We start from the raw sequence: 18266 nt of genomic DNA on the forward strand, positions 1-18266 counted from the left end.
GAGAGAAATGTAAAAATCAGATTCTTTTTTTCCATAGACTTTCTTTAATTTACTTTTGAAAATGCCTGTACCAAGTCAGAAATATGACAGTTGTCCATTCGTTTGATGTGTTTTATCATTTGTTTTTGCCATTTGATTAGGGACTTTCCGTAATGAATTTTCCTCGGAGTTCAGTATTTTTGTGATTTTACTTTTTTGTTATGAATGAAAGAATTAATGACTTTATTTCTCATAAGACTACAGTTACATAGAGAAGTTAAAGAGAACGTATTGAAATATATAAATATAAGGTACAATTATCATATGCGTGTGTGAACAATACAATGAAATTAACTTGGAGGGCTGGGTTTCATATTTATATCTTGGATAAATTTACATATTTTTTTTCAAATATTACAATATTTGTTGAGTTAGATAGCTGATCACATTTATAGATATTATGGTTTGACCAATAGTACTAAGGTAAAAATTTCTTTCTTTCTAACTCAAGTATTTTACATTTCATAATGTAATGGTACTCGTCACCAATGTCGCTTGAGTCACAGAGACGGTATGCATACCTAACTCTTGTTTTTCAAGTGAGTATGTATTCGTTTCAAATTGTTTTGTGCATACTCGCACTGAGACCAAATTTCAATTTTAAATGTGATTAATTATATCATTATATTTTACCAAAAAATTAATCGACTGATTGCAAAGTAGTTTTATTTGATTTAACAGTATATAATCTTTAACACTTGTGGCATGATATTTCAGTGTAATTGTAATCATGATATCACCTGACACGGTTTCTTAAGAGCATTTAACGGAACTAAATCGATAGCTCAGACATCTTATTATTTTGATTATCATGTGACATGTACAATTCTTAAGAGTGACGATGAATCTCATATCGACAATGTAGAACCAAAGATTAAACGATATTGACATTTTTTTTTTTTATATATTATTTTTTTTAATCTATTTATCAGCACGCTGTCCCCATGCAAGAATAAGATAAGTCATTTAAGTTGGACTTTTTTCTTTTTAATATTTCAGGGCAGTTTTTATTATGGTGGGAAAGAGCAATATTAGGACATGCTGTTTCAAACAAAGGTGCAGCTAATTGCATGTGAATTGAAAGATGTCTCATTTTGTCATAAATTAATGATCTATAATGGCCAAATTGTTCAGAACATACTTAAGACAGCAGTATCTTACCGGTTTGTGGCAAAGTTTCTCGAAATTTTAATTTTATGGTTTTATAAATTTGCATTTATGAAAAATTTTGAAATTTTCTGAAAGGAAATTAATGAATTATTTTTTTTCTTTGTATAGAAAAACACGCGCCTAAAAGTAAATATAACAAATTATTCTAGCAGATTTTGCAAGATGATACATTTCTCACGAATAGATTCAAAAATGTCATTCCATTATTTGATCAACTGTTGTATATTATAATTTTGGGTAATTGGGTACAGATTAGAATTCCCGCCGAGAAAGGAGGGAAGTATTGTATAAGTAACAATTTGTTGATAAATCAACTATAAAGACGAAGAAGCAACAGTGAACTCTGTCGGGCCGCTTTAGACATAGAAAAGTTACTCTATTAAGTCAATACTATATTGATTATATTTAATCTTTACAATGTCTTTGTTATCCAGAAGTAAACAATTTACTTCTAAAGCCGATGAAAGTCGAATACTATAAACACTTGATAGAACTATATTACCTTTGTTAAATAAACATTATGTTATTTGATTCTTGTTTCGAGCAAATACACTTTTCCAACAGACTGTGAGATACCTGAAAATTAAAAACCTTATAATTAACGATAAATTTAAGAAAGTAAAGAACTTTCATTTTTCATTTTGATAAAAAAAAAATCTTTAGAATGGTTTTCTTTAAAATTCGTCGTGAGAAAGAACAATATTGATTGTACAAGCTGTGTCATTGCAGGGTCAAATTTGCTTTTTTTCACGTTATAATAATTCTTTAAAAGGATTTAAATTATATTCATGCTTTAATCACAGAGAGAGTGCTCTAACCATTTTTAGTTTGCGCAATCATTACATTACCTACATTTATAAGGTGTAAAAAGAAAACAAAATCCATAAGGAAAAAAGGAACTAAAAAAAAACGAACTCGAAGGTAAATTCAAAAGGAGAAAGTTCATCATAAAAACTGTCACAATCAGACCTAAAACTGTATTAACAAACGAAAAGAATGAAAAACAACTGTCATATTCGATCCTGAGTTAAACATGGTTAAATAGCTAGCTAAACCTCCCACTTGTATGACATTTGTTTATAGTTCTGGAAATGAAATGGGTTTTTTTCTTCGGAAATATCTTTCGAATGTTCAAGTTTGAACTGGGATAACACATTTCCAAAATATTTTTTCGAGTGTATCTTAAGACGTTTGAAATAACGAGAGAAAAGTGTCGAGAATACAAATCGCAGCAAATATTTACGTCTGGTGCTTATCATTGAAATTTTTTTAATCAGCCTGACCGCTCAACTGAGTTCATAACTCTAACCCTTTGCATGAAATAATTTTTCTTTTGCACACTAATGTATAATAGATGAAAATAAAAAAGTCATGTAATCTTAAAATTGTTAAAAAAAGCATGACGATTTCAATTTCCCTATTGTGAAATTTACTTATCTGAGTATTCACAATTCACAAACAAGTGTGTCAAATGAATTTTTTGTTAGCAGGAATTTGCTGTTTAAGAAACTACAATGCATTCAGATCAAAGTTGATATCAGCATTAAGACGTTTCATGAACGACACAAGTTGGTTGATTGCAACATAAAAATGATGATGATGGATTGCTGCTTAACGTCCAGCGGCAAAGTAATATGCATATTCAGGACGAGAACATGTTAATGTAATAGGAATATTGACCCTGCTTTCTACTAGACTGTCACGCTGAGCAGGATTTTTAACGAGCTAGTTCACAAGATAACAGTCCACAGGAAGACATCTCACCTTACCTGGACACATAATTATGAATCCGAGCCGACCAGTCTTTGCTCATACTTCTTAATGCCACATGCTTAGCAGAGAAGCAGCAAATACCAATTTTAAAGTCTTTGGTTTGACCCGACCGCACTCGAGGCGAACATGCTACCACTACACCACAGAGACTGGCACTACATAATACTAGACTAAGATCATTTTTCTAACACCATCGGATCTGATAGTTAATCACCAGTACTTTTATTTCGGTGCTTTCTGTCTATTGATTTTATGCTAGTTGTTTTTGTGCCTCGCACCGATCTTTTGAGTTGAAAACATTGCAACTGCATGTTTTTTACAGTTTGTTCTTATGTTGTGCTGTTCCAGGTATGGGGAAGGTTTAGCGCTCACAAACATGTTTAACCCCGCAACATTCTGTATGTGTCTTTCCCAAGTCAGTAGCATGTAGTTCATTGGTTGTCGTTAGTTCATGTGTGTTATATTTGTTTGTCGTAAACTATTTTGTTATAAATTAGGCCGTTAGTTTTCTCAATTGAATTGTTTTACATTTTTCATGTCGGGGCCTTTTAAAGCCGACTATACGGTATGGAGTTTTCTCATTGCCTATAATTGCTTACATCCTCTTCATTTGAACTTTGGTGGATAGTTGTCTCCTTGGCAATCATACCACATCTCCGTATTTTTATATAGTAAATTATTACCGTTCAGTACGAAGGGAGCTCCTGAGCAACTGATATCACTCCCGGTTTTTATTCGAGGTCTTAATTGTCGAAACATTATTGTTCTTACAAGTCCAAGATTTACTTGTAGTCATGTTTTCAGGAAGAAATTATCTTACAGATTTGTAAAAAAAATTCTTGTACAGTTGCATTGGTACTCCTCTAATTCATTTTGTGTTTTAATCAGACACAGATCGTAAAATTTCGATAAAAGCTTGTTAATATTCGATAAATAAAGCTATTATGATATAATCTTTTCTTATTTTTAGATGTTAATACGCCTGTTTTAAATATCTGATGACGATGCTACAATTGAATATATTTCTATAAATGCCGGGACCCCATGCCCCCGTACCACGCACCCGGTATTGCATACATGCACTGTATCACATTCCTGTTAGAATACGTATATAATTGTTGTATACAGATAGGTGCTACATTATAACCTATGCCACATCTCATGTCATACATCGCATGCCTTAGATCGCATATACTGTATATGTTTCCTGTATATCATATTGAAAATATGATAAAGAGTATAATGCGTGGTAAAATTTGCTACACTAACTTTAGATTGGTATCAGCCCTCATCGGCTCTGATTAATATTGATATATTGTGTTGATACATCATGTCATATGAATTATATCATAGACTTTCTCTCTTAGTATAGATCACAAATAATATGGTGTTTGTACGTATATTACAAAGGCATGACTTTCACTATGGATTATTTGTTCATAGTGTGCAAATAAAACGATCTAAATCAATGAAAATAGATAAAATAATTTGGAAGGAAATTCGTTTAGTTTTCATTCTTCACATTTCACAGTAATAATACAAATTATTTCAGTAACTTCATGAAATATACTAGATAAAATTGATTCAAATTAAATTATCGAAAAATGCATTTTCGTACAAAAAGGAAGAAAAATTGTTGAACATTTAACAGTATGTTAAAATTAACGGCTCTATTTTTCATTTTTACCCAAATTGGTGGATGTAAAAATAAGAAGATGTGGTATAATTACCAATGAGACAACTCTCCACCAGAGACCAAATGACATAGAAGTTAACAACTATAGGTCACCGTACGGCCTTCAACAATGAGCAAAACCCACACCGCATAGTCAGCTTTAAAATGCCCCGAATTGATATATGTAAAACAATTAAAAAGAGAAAACTAACGGCCTGATTTAGAAGGAATGTTTCCCTTTTTTATTTTTGGATATACAACATATAAATAATCACACATCTAGACGAGAATCCCTCAATTGTCTATTTTCTAAGAGAGTTTAAGTGGACGAGTGGGTATGAATGACAATTTAAAGTAAAAGAAATAATTATATGATATAATAGGTAGATATCACTTAAAGGATATGTTTGAAAGTTACAACTCATGAAACTTTTTTTACTGCGTTTATTAATACAGAAAGTTGCTTTTCGGGTGGGTAAGCCTATCCCTTTCGCTAATTGCACCCGTCGTATGGCTAAATACAAGTTACTGATTGCAGTGAAAAGTCTCATTCTGTGATGATACATATCATAGGACGGGATTGTGACTACGACAAATCGAACTTATCCGTGAGCATCTAAGATATTTGAAATTAGTTAAGGTATACCAAGTCAAAATGGCGTCAGTGTAACTTTCGCAAAAGCGACTTTAACTTAACCATTAAGAACACAATGCCCTGGCTTAAAAACCTACTATGTAAGATAAAGCTTCTATCAATGAAATCCTTATAGTAAAGCGGAAAAGCAAGCTCGGAAATATCATTATAGCGGATGACATATATTTCACATATGACGATGTTACCGAAAACTCAGCATTATAGCGAAAATGAAATTTTGTCACATTTCAAGGCCATATGAATCTGAAGCATATAATGATCATATCGATTATTTATGATCCCCGCTCTTCTCCATTTATTCATACTATAAACGGACAATGAATATTAAGTTTCCGTGTAACTAAACTTTTCTATATTTGTTAAATACGTGAACTGGAACTCAAATCCAAGATCATGTGTCCCTTTAATTGTTTCCGATATTACCGAACACATAAAGATGTGTCTTAGAACAAACTACTTCTTAAAGATTGTATACTTTGACTCGTGTCATGTGTTGAAGAAGGTATTAATGAATTTTACTTATTGTCAAATCAAATATTGGAAGATAATAACGTATTACAAAATGGCCGTATCAATAGTTTATAACGTTCGATTTTGATATTTGAATAATTAATTTGAAGTTAGATATTGAAAGGTGTCTGAGAAGGTATTATTTGTTCAACCTTATGAATTGTATGTTTAACATTTTGCAACCTCATGTTTAACAAGAAAGGAAAAAAATATTTGTATTTAATCAAATAAGTTCCAATGTTATTTGCAATTCTAAATGGCTCTTAAAAGTTAATGCATATAATGGAATCAAACAAAAATGCATGCCAAGAAATCTAATAAATATATATAATATAATATTACAACATCAGTCAGGCAAAAATAGGTATTTGAATCTGACCTCATGTGGTAACCGTTTCTGCTGTTGTGTGTCTCAAGAGATCGTTCATTTTTTAGTTTAGTTTCTTGTGTAAGAAGAAGAAAGTACTTGAAAAGGAGAAGCAAAACATACGTTTTTGTTCTTTTAATTGTTTAAATCATTAAATCAACTTGTCTTCATTGTTGTTTTAAAGTTGATCTATAGGTATAAAAGTTGCACAGTGTCACTAGAGGATTTCACAAAGGATTTTATAAAATATTTTATTCCATTTTTGACGCCACAGGGTGGACCTTAAGGTAGACACTTTCGTTTTCTCTCATTGTGAATTGGTTTTTAAAATGTTTCAATTTAATACTTTTCAATCATTTGCTAACCACGCCTTATTGATACTCCATCTCCCAAATTATGTTTATCATAACTCCTCTGACAAAAAACGACATTTGTCATCAAACGTTGAGAGATGCAGCATACAAATGCAAGGAACAACAAGTGAATAGACTTTTGTCAAGTTGATGGTTGTTGACCCGGAGTTGAAGTACTCAAACTGGCGTCTAACGTCCATGTCAGTCTACCAGTAGCAGGATTTTAAGTATTGAAAATTTATTGTGATAGTGTTACTTTCTTGACTTTATTTGTCATTAATTCAATATTTATGAATCAATGTAATGACAATTGCACATATCAATACTTTATTTTGAATCATTTCATCGTCGCAGTTTTGTAAACTTTTGCTTTAGGTGAGTAACACGACAAAAGTGGTACAATGCTTCAGGTTTATATATTAAAAAAACAGCCTTTGTTGTTGCTAGACTGAATTTACAGACAAAATATATCATTTGAATCATGCAATTACCGAATTTATTTTATATTTATAATGGAAATATAAGCATTGTAACTGCATATCTGAATATTCTGTGTAAAACGGGACGAAAAGTTTTACACATATATACAATATATGTATGTACATTATCGATATCTATAACATTTATTTGTACGAGCATTTGCGAGTATATGAAAATAAAAAAGAAGAAAATATATATCTGCATATATTGTTTTTATCCTGCAATTTAACCTTAGACCCTTTAGCGTTTAGTTTTTAATTTCCAATGGTTGTCGAGAAACCAATATAGCTGACACGCGCCAAGAGGACATCGAAATGAACTGTATGTGAGGTAAACAGTAATGTTAATGTTGTCGTTCGCTCAATATTGAAGCCGGATAACAGGACATAAAGATGCATACAAAAAGTAAAATAACAAAAATACCGAACTCCACAGAAAATTCAAATCGGAAAGTCCCTTATCAAATGGCAAAATTAAAAGCTCAAACACATCAAACGATACAATATCTATTAAGGTTCCCATGACACGTGTATCTGAAAGATTCTTAAACAGCGTGGATAAAAATAGAACGGGGTGTATATTATTGAGACAGCAACCTTATGACAAAAATAACAAGAGGACATCAACCTCGCTCAACTTTACTCCCACGTAATTGATATAATTATCATCGGAATGAAAATAAAAGTGAAGTGATTCAATTGAATATGGCTTGACTAATCAAATCGATACAAAGCACACACAATATACGGGTTATGTTCTTCTCATATATTTTATAATGGTATGACACTAAACCCCTAACGGGAGGGATTGTGCTTGATTTTCATATGATGAAGACATATAATCTTTCAATCATTTTAATTTAGGTCAGGAGCTGGCATGTCAGTAACTGCTATTAGTCCTTTGTTAATATATGTATCATTGTCATTTTGCTTAGTTTTTTCTGTTACCTATTCTGACATCGGACTCGGACTTCTTTTAAACTGAGTTTTACTGTACGTATTGCTGTGTTTGTTTATTCTACATTGGCTAGAGGTATAGGGGGAGGGTTGCGATCTCACAAAAAATGTTTAACCCCGCCGCATTTTTGCGCCTGTCCCAAGTCAGGAGCCCCTGGCCTTTGTTAGTCTTGTATGTTTTTTTTTAATTTATTTGTTTCGCAGTTTAGTTTCACTGAACTAGTACACATTTTTTTGTTAAGGGGCCAGCTGAAGCCCGCCTCCGGGTGCGAGATTTTCTCGCTGTGTCGAAGACCCAATGGTGGCCTTGGGCTGTTTCCTGCTCTTTGGTCGGGTTGTTGTCTCTTTGACACATTCCCCATTTCCATTCTCAATTTTATATTTTACAAAAAGACTTAAGACACAAAGAACCAATCTGAGAGAACTCATATTTATTGAAAGCTAGTTCAAAGCCAATTAAAAATTTTGTATCCAAAACAAAATATCAATCAGTACACATCCAATGAATTTAGTAAAGTCGTCATAAGCAATCTTTGAAAAACATGACCTTGTACATCTATTATCATTAGTGTTCATTTTCAATATATTTAGGTACACCTACATTCAGCTGCATTGTTCCAGAGTTGGATACTCGTTATTTTTTCAATCGTCATGAACATGCATGAAATAGTGGCCACTGGACATAAATTAAACAACAATCAACCATCTTTTTATTTAAACAACTACACCTACATCAGATCATTTTGTAAATAATTTAATATATGAAACCTTTATTATTTGATAATTACAAGTTATCGGAATAAATGCTAGAAAAGATGGAGATATATTTTGTAACATTATTAACAATGCAGCAAACGAAACAAACATGTCAGATTCTTCTCTTACCTTTTCTTTAGATATATTCATTTGCGGTCTTGGGTGTAAGTTTTTATTTCACTAATTGAAGTTGAGTTACCCGAGTTTTTAAAAATAGCGATTCCTGAGGCTCCTGTTTTGTTGTATTATTTCAACAAACTGCCTTTCATTTTTATTTATTGTCACAGGTGATTTTATTTTATCTAATTTGTTACATAAAATTGATAAATCCAACTCTTTCTGATTGAAATTTAAATATTTTATTTGACACTTTAAGCGATTTAACTTAATATTATTAAAGGCACCGGTATCTTCGGGTATTAAAGTGATAAAACTATTAACAATAGAAACCCAAAATAAACCCAGTCACCAGGTACCTGTCAAGGGCTATTTAACCATGATAACAACTCTACCGTATCAAATTTGACTTTGTCAAAAATGATAGTTTTCCTATTTGTCAATAAAATTTAAAGACGTTTTAAATTACTCGTGAGAAGCACGCGACAGGCCTTCTGATTGGTTAATTTCGATGGTCCCCACCGTGGCACGTGCCCAATATTTTAAGTTATAATATATAAATATGATCGTAGTGTGTACATATCTATTTAATATCTAGACACGGGCCAGTCACACGAATAAGTTTATCTTTACCTTATAAATCTAAAAATGGAAAATTATCTATATGCATTAGAGGACGACTTTCTTGATTTCTACGATGCCGTAGATTATTCTACCAGTTTAGATTCTCCGAGTTCCAATGATTCCGACCAAGAAAATGTATTTTTTAACAATTTAGACAGTAGCAGTGACGAACATAAAGTATATCCACCTAAAAGGGTACACCAGAGAAAAGCTGCTAATATGAGGGAAAGACGTAGGATGAAGTCTATAAACCAAGCTTTCGAGTGTTTAAGACAATCTATACCTCCTAGTGTGACTACAGAAAGAAAATTGTCTAAAGTGGATACATTAAAACTTGCAATTCGTTACATTGGATATCTATCGGGGATTGTTGAAAGCTGTAGCGAGTATTCCCAGGATAAAAATACTGATGCAAACAAACAAGAAAAGGTTATTGTTCGTTGTCATTTTTCAGGTAAGATATTTGGATTTTTCAGTTATTGCATTATTTTGTTTTAACTTCTGTTTTTGTCTTTTTGCATGTTTGTTATGTCAATTAAAGCGGTATTGTAAATGAAATACCAACGACGTGAGCACATAATTCAAGAAATAAATGTTTCTTACAAAACATAGTATAGCAGTGTAATATAATGTCATGTTAATTCTGTAAGGTTGTCTTTTCAAAGACATGTATTGTGTTCTTCTACATTTAATAATCAAATATGCGGAAAAAAGACATAAACACACAATAAAACACTTTATTTTTGGAAATAATAACCATGTCCAAAAAATATTATTAAATGGCAGTAAAACATTTGGAAAAATGACGACTCAAAACAATGCTATCTACTTTGTTGAAACTGTTCCAGTTCTTTGACTTAATATTCTTATCTCTCTTTCAGATTTTACCAATAGAGATAGCGGAGAAGAGCTTCTGGGTCATTCTTTATCCTGGACAGACAGTAGAAATACAACTAAAATCGGGAACAATCGTCACACAGCCAAACTGTGGATACCGGAAAGTCCAACAGAATCAGATCTTATTAACATATCATCCTTTGCGACCGATTTTAATAATTATCGATGAACTACAGACTCATTAAGGTGACTCCCCAAAATCACCTCTGGATAAAGGTGCCGGTTTCCATATGGTACAATTCCCATGAAAGTCTTGAGACATTTTCAGAACAAGGAACTGTGATAAGATTGCTTACAGATAGTGCTTGAGATTGTTTACGTCTGTGATTCGAATAATATTTTGTGAAAAATTACAAAGTATACTGACGATAAATAAATACATTTTTTTCTAGTCCAATTATATATCGTATGGTCATTTATTGATGTTCGAATATATTAAACGACTATTTACTGAATAATTTAGTTATATTATTTAGATATACAAAATCACAATTTTACTTTACTGAATTAGAAAAAAAAAATTAAATTGTTCGAAGACGATCGATTAATAACTGTTTTTACAAAACAAAATGCATGGTACTCTTTTTCCATGGGTTTACAAAATATAATATCATTTATTGAGCAGTTAAAGAGAAACACAGTAGAAAAGTACCATCACAGTATTTGAAAAACATTTACAAATAACAAAATATGTAAATACATTAATGAAGACTTTTCTCTCATATGATTTAGCAGTAAACTGCACATCCATATACCAAATATAATTGTAAATATCACATAAATTCAAACATCTTCCTCATAAATACAATTGTTTCGTTTTATTATTTTAACAGTACAATGTTTCATTAAAAAAGACAAGGCGAAAGATACCAAAATGATATTCAAACTGATAAGTCGAAAATAACCTGACAAAGCCATGGCAAAAAACAACAACGAAAAACAGTAAAAAGACAAACAACTGTATACACAACATAACATAAAAAACTAAAGACTGAGCAACACGAATCCCACCAAAATCCGATGGTCATCTTAGGTGCTCCGGAAGGTTAAACAGATCCTGCTCTACATGTGGCACACATCGTGTTGCTTAAACTTGAAAACGAATACCAATAACTTCCCTGTTATACAAAACTGCTTGACAAACAAACACAATATTCGATAAACAAAGAAAGTCATAGAATGCATATAGACTGCCTCGAAAATTATTGTCATCCATGCATAGCAGCATGTCAGTAAATGTTTTGATATAGGAAGTTTACCCTTCCAATGATGTGGGAAACAAAATCCACAGTTTATATAAAAATCCATTGCAATGATAGGGGCATACCTCCTGTTTATTGGAAACTAAAATAGTTATTTTCACTAATATCTGCTAAAGTAGCTGGTTTTCATCTTTTTTCCCGTCATACAACCAGAGACATATATACTCCACTCTCTGATATAACCTATTGTTTGTATTGGATTCATCTCGATATGTTAACATGTTTATTTATAAACATATAGAAAATGATTTTGATCAATTTTGTACTTATATCTAAAATTCATCAGAACGAAGACCTTCTGTAAATCAAACATCTTAAAGCAGGATGTAAGTTAGATATTTTCATTTAGAATTACATCACTGATTTAGAACTATGACTATGCCTCAATACAAACTCCTAAGTTAAAATCTCAAAGATGTTAACGGTACCAGTTTTACTGCATCAGATGCGCATTTCGACAACTAAAGTCTCTTCCAAAAAGAACAAAAAGTAAAGCCTAACACGAAGAAGGAATTAGAGCTTTGCATGAAAGAGATACGTTGTAAGTTATTAGTATATGGTGCTATCATCTCCTTGCAAAAAACTTAATCTCCTTAAATGGTGGTTATACATACTAAAATAAAATAAAACTACAAAACGAGCTTATATAGGCTTCACCAGTCTGCTTGGTAGTTGTACAAACCTTACATAGGCTTCACCAGTCTGATTGGTAGTATATAGGCTTCACCAGTCTGCTTGGTAGTATATATGCTTCACCAGTCTGCTTGGAGTATAAAGGCTTCACCAGTCTGCTTGGTAGTTGTACAAACCTTATATAGGCTTCACCAGTCTGCTTGGTAGTTGTACAAACCTTATATAGGCTTCACCAATCTGCTTGGTAGTTGTACAAACCTTATATAGGCTTCACCAGTCTGCTTGGTAGTTGTACAAACCTTATATAGGCTTCACCAATCTGCATGGTAGTTGTACAAACCTTATATAGGCTTCATCAGTCTGCTTGGTAGTATATAGGCTTCACCAGTCTGCTTGGTAGTTGTACAAACCTTATATAGGCTTCCAAACCTTATATAGGCTTCACCAGTCTGCTTGGTAGTTGTACAAACCTTATATAGGCTTCACCAGTCTGCTTGGTAGTTGTACAAACCTTATATAGGCTTCACCAGTCTGCTTGGTAGTTGTACAAACTTTATATAGGCTTCACCAGTCTGCTTGGTAGTTGTACAAACCTTATATAGGCTTCTCCAGTCTGCTTGGTAGTTGTACAAACCTTATATAGGCTTCACCAGTCTGCTTGGTAGTTGTACAAACCTATACTACCAAGTTCGATGAAACCAGAGATTACTCAACCGTGAAACTGATACATCTACTTTAATTCTATTTTTGTGTTTATAACTGATGAGTGTGAGGAAAATCGGTTTGCTGTTAAATTTGCATAGTAGGAAAAAGTTTTCACCTGGTCTTGCCAGCTCAAATCTTTAAATTTCAAAATCTTAAAATCGACATCTGATTTTTTCAAACCCGTTACCCTGACCTATAAACTAGACACAAACAGATATAGTAAAGATGATTTTTCAGTAGTCTTAACATCTGTTGGTTAGCCATCACAAGTGAATTGTGTTGCATTAATGCTCAATATGTCTAAGTTTTCATCAACTTCCAGCTTTTCGTATGGTTTTTGATCTCCACAATTGCTCGAATAAATGTGTACGTGTGTGTGTGTGTTTGTTATGTGAATGTTATTTAACAAAATTATTGTCATTTCTATTATTGTGGTAGTTTTATTTGATATACAACATACTATGAATTTCGTTTCTTTAGCTGACTTGTAATGCATTTCGGTGAGGTAAACACGGCGGCGTCTTTTATTGAATCGTCAAGTAATTGGCAAGTTTGAATAAAATAATGCTGCAATTCTCTGTGAAACACAATAGATAAAAATCTAAGAATTCAAGGAATATGTTCTTGTAATTATTAACACAATTTTTGTGTTTTCAAAGTAATTTTAATTTAAAAAAACTACAGTACATTAAACATGTCAAAAAGAAAATAACGTTGTGTCAGTTGTAGAATATCGATGTCTAAAACTTGTGATTTTCTAAGTCCCACCAGTGATATTTTATTAATTTTGAGTAGTTATATGCCTTCACTCTCTTTAATGGAGTTTAATGTTTCACAGAGTTATATTTTCTGAGTATATATTTGACTCATTATATACGACCAATGTTTCAGCTGATATAACTCTCTTGTCTGAGGAATATTTGTATTGACGAAGTTTATACGACACGTATTTATTCTGTTTGTTTTATTTTGATTTTGTTTTGATTTTGTTGTTGTATAGATTTGGTTTTAGAGAGAGAAAGAAAGGGGAATCTTGTTGATAAAAAAGTATTTGTTTTTAACTCTTTGTTAGTTTTTGTCCGCAAATATTCCGAAGCAGGGTTGTAGAGTGATGTCAGTTTGTTCGAACGACCGCACATTGTAACCGAAAGTCCTCCTTATCGAGTCAATTTTAATAAAAGTTCCAAAGAATCGTCAGTGCCTTAATGCATTATGCACTTTGTTTTTAAGTCCAAACGTACAAGAGTTATTAAGACTTGTTTCACTCGTAGAGTTAGCTATGTTACATAGGTTCAAATCATTTTAAACTCTGTGTTTTTGATAAGACGATGCTGAGCCTAAAAATAAGGCAACTTCACAGCTCCAAAAAGAGACAATGAATAATTGACGTAGTCAAAAAAGCACAAGATACCAGGGAGAACCTTTTGCCCTTTGATCGACTTACATTATTTTCCAATAAACAATTTAATAGTTATGTTATATAAAGTTAAAATGTCAAATGTGCAGATATAATTTTATGCTTACATCTTATGTGCACTAGAACGCGTGCCACCTGCGTAAACTTGCATGTTATGACTGACATATACTGTCATGTTAACTATATAATATTATGAAAGTCTTATAATCATACTGTTCGTACGAACAACATTTGTTTTGCGTCAATTGTTTGCTAAAATAAACAGACTTTTAAAGATTTACAATTAAGAATGAAGAAGGTCGGTTTTATCCTACAATCTAGCTTCATGATGTACAGTTCTATAATTAGGGTAGTTTATTGCCGTTGAATTATATTTTGATATAATTTATGTCGCATGACAATACGGGGGATATTTACATTCGTTGCCCTGAAGTTTGTTTTTCAAAATTTATAATGATCTATAATAGTATAACAATACGATTTTATAGGTTGTCTTTCCTCATTCACTGAAGATTAGAATTATAATAATGATAAATTGATTTCTTGTTAAGAGGGTGGAGGAAAGGTGACGCCCATTTTCTGTTAATTTTGATTTCTTATTCATGGCCAAAATATAACTTATTTACATATTGAAAAACCATAAATTGCATTTAGATATGATTACAGTTTGGTTGCAAATAAATGTCTTTTTCATGCTAAAGGTTTGTTAATGTTTTTGGTCAATTAATGTATTCAGGCCGGTCACTTTTGGAAGAAGAAAAACGTATACATATCACCACAGCATTCCAAAAAATAGTTGTTACAGTGAAAACCATTTTTATTTAAAGCAACCCCTTTTTCGCCACCTGCTTATTGTTGGTGACACAAAATTAATGCACGATCATTAATAACTAGTATGGCATAGGCAACAATTACTTCATGCTACATCGACATTTGCATTTGAGTAGAGGTGTCACTTCTCAGCTTTTTATGGCGTTTCATTGAGAAAATACATTTTTGAGATGTATTGTGCAGTCTTAAATAACTGTGATATTCTCAACAATTGTCTTTTAGTTTGTCGTTTATCAAATGATGTTAAATGAAGTGAGATGGCATTTTATGAAATTAATTATGAAATTAATATTTTTCTATTCGTACAATGTTAACTACTACTTGTATACCAATTAAAAATTTCGAAATGATCATATGAATATCCACACCAAGAGGAATAACTCAAATTTGATTAAATGTAACAACTCTGACATATGATTAAGGTATATGCAAGTAATGGTTATTCAGTAGAAGCGCAGGCCTTTCAAAAAATAAATCTCTTTAAAGTATAAGTAGCCTAAAATTAAAAAATAGATGCAACTTTATTTTCATGTTTAAGAGAGATAATTCAAATTCAAATTCATTCTTACAGCCAATGTACATGAGATAAACATTGCTAATTCTTAACTTAGAGACAGAATTTATTTTGCCTAGCAATTCAAGACTCCACCTTTTAGCGAATTTTGTTATAACACACACAATTTTTTAAATTGATAGGACTGAACATTTTTTTTTTCTTATTCTCAAATTAAAGACAGGTTAAACGAATCGGTTTAACTTGTTTCCTAACAATGTCAATTGAGTATTATCACTAACATATTATTTTTTAAAAATTGAACATGTACATCAACAAGTATCTTTGCTTACACTGATCGAATAAGATAAGACGAACTTCAAGTTATCAAAGGACTAATTCAATAAACCACTTGCTCATTTTTCAGTTGCTATTTTTTACAATATAGTGACAAACACACTTGTATTAATTTTTTTTGTTTTTGTTTCTTTGGTTGTTTTTTTTTTTGTCGTCCCATTGCATTTCACCTAATGTGTCGTATTGAATACACATTTAATTTCACAGATCTACCGTTTCTAAAACACAAATCGTACTATCTGAGATGAGACGGAGGAAAGATGAAGAGTATTCAGTTATTCTATTAGAAACTCTAGAAACCTTTGCTTTTCAAGACAAAGACACAATGAAGTAAAGCATTGCGTCCACAAAGTTTGTTTGAGAGCCTTCAAAAGAAATTAAAGATGTCTCCAACTTTGGTTTGGCAAATTGATGAGAAATAGAATTAAAAAAAAAATTTTAGGACTACACAAAAAAAATGAAACACACAATACTTTCCTTGGACGACTTGATGATAATGAAAAAGCAAAGAATTATATATTAGCAATTATATCATTTCATTTGTTATTAAAGACGCATCTTGAAGTTCCGGGACTTCCGGGACTTCTAAATTGTGATTCTAGTTTTGTTCTTTCGACTATACACCTTGCTACGAAATTCATGGAACATTTCAATGATATTTATCTCATTAACATTTAGCGTTAAGATTTATTCTAACTTTGTTTTATATTTTGTCCGGAGAAGAGACACAAGAAGGACTTTTAGTACCTTAAGTATCGGACCAATTAAATGCCGATGGAACGTGTTTTACGTCATGGTAGTTAATTCGTTATTTTTCTTGTTCAACGGGAGATAACTCAAATGTGGAGCCATGTTCATTGCAAATGAAAAATGCACCGTAGCCATGACTGTGTAAATAAACTAATAAGTTCGAAACTTACGATAAGTATAACGTATGTCACTTTTCCGTACGCCCCTCGCTGTATATTTAATCTTAAAACATGATACATACACGTATGCACTTCGAAAAGTCTTGACATGATATTTTATAAATATTGATTAATATTTCCAGAGCCCATATACGAACCCACAAGCATTTTAAAAGTTTATTTGGGGTTATGAGATATTACTAATGCACTGAAAAATGTAAACAACACTTTGAAAATTTCATGCATCCGCAGCTCTTTTTGGGATTTACCTTCATCGGGAACGATCAAAAGTTTTAAAGCCTGGGATGTATAAATAACAAAACAATTGAAGAACTATAAGAGACTGGTATGTCAATAACATCGTAGAAAGTATTCTTACCATTTTTAAACTTTAAAAAGTACTGTTTTTAGGTTGATGCATCATACCAAATGCCAACACCCTTAACTATAAAACCATCTTGTGAAAAATGTATAATTTCTTAAAAAGTGGTCAAACTATAGATTAATTGAATCAAATGATTTGATACAGTTCGGAGGTAAACAGATAATTAACAAATCCTTCTAAAATTGTCCGTTTATAAATTTTGAAATTATTACAAAACTTATGTTTCAACTTCCTGAGGTAAAGTTGACCTTAAATGGATTTGGCTATTTTTTAGGTCATTTTTGGACATATAGCTCTTCAACTGTTTCGGTTTTTATACAACCTAGACTTTCAAATATTCGGCGTTTAACATTTCCTGATGAAGGCGAACCCAGGAAAGCTCTTCTGACGCATGCAATTTATAACATGTTGTATTCATTGTTTTAACAATACATGTAATGTGAAGGTGATTGTTTTGTAAAAGCTAAGTATGTGTTAGTAAATCAGTTTTGAAGTCATTATTTCTAAGACACTTAACAGTAACAGTAAACGTTTAGCGTTAGAATCGATAAGTATATATAACGTAAAATTTCAAATAAAAACAGCGCAAGAACAAATATATAGGAAAATAAAATGAAGAACATGCATATATATATATAATATATATATCATTGTATCACAAATCTTTTACATTATTCCTAACTGTTTCACTCCTCACAGAAGATCTTCATGGTAAACATCCATAGTACAGCATCATGTTAACCATGCATATCTTCCGTGAATAACGTGAGGAATCCCTTTTCTAGATTTGGATATTTCAGTTTCACACCGGAAAACTCTATACAAATATTAACCACAAAAGAAACGATTTTTTGTTCACCTATGTCAATTTTCCTTTTTGGTTCCTTCTTACAGTGTGCATAT

General features: G+C 31.8%; 1 protein-coding gene across 1 annotated transcript; it reads left to right on the plus strand.

The window, feature by feature from the left end:
* The first annotated feature begins 9467 nt into the window (after positions 1–9467).
* On the plus strand, positions 9468–10776 carry LOC127728418 (pancreas transcription factor 1 subunit alpha-like). The gene is made up of 2 exons (XM_052235788.1): positions 9468–9929; positions 10357–10776. The coding sequence occupies exons 1-2, from the start codon at positions 9500–9502 to the stop codon at positions 10539–10541; spliced, it is 615 nt and encodes a 204-aa protein (XP_052091748.1). The 5' UTR covers positions 9468–9499; the 3' UTR covers positions 10542–10776.
* The last annotated feature ends 7490 nt before the right edge of the window (positions 10777–18266 follow it).

The sequence above is a fragment of the Mytilus californianus genome, unplaced genomic scaffold, assembly GCF_021869535.1.
Source record: "Mytilus californianus isolate M0D057914Y unplaced genomic scaffold, xbMytCali1.0.p SCAF_2, whole genome shotgun sequence".
NCBI classification, from domain to species: Eukaryota; Metazoa; Mollusca; class Bivalvia; order Mytilida; family Mytilidae; genus Mytilus; species Mytilus californianus.

Excerpts from the sequence above, each read along its gene's own strand:
- LOC127728418 (XM_052235788.1), top strand. The coding sequence starts at position 9,500 with ATGGAAAATTATCTATATGCATTAGAGGACGACTTTCTTGATTTCTAC. Across the intron at positions 9,930-10,356 it reads TGTTCGTTGTCATTTTTCAG|ATTTTACCAATAGAGATAGC; the intron begins GTAAGATATTTG and ends TCTCTCTTTCAG.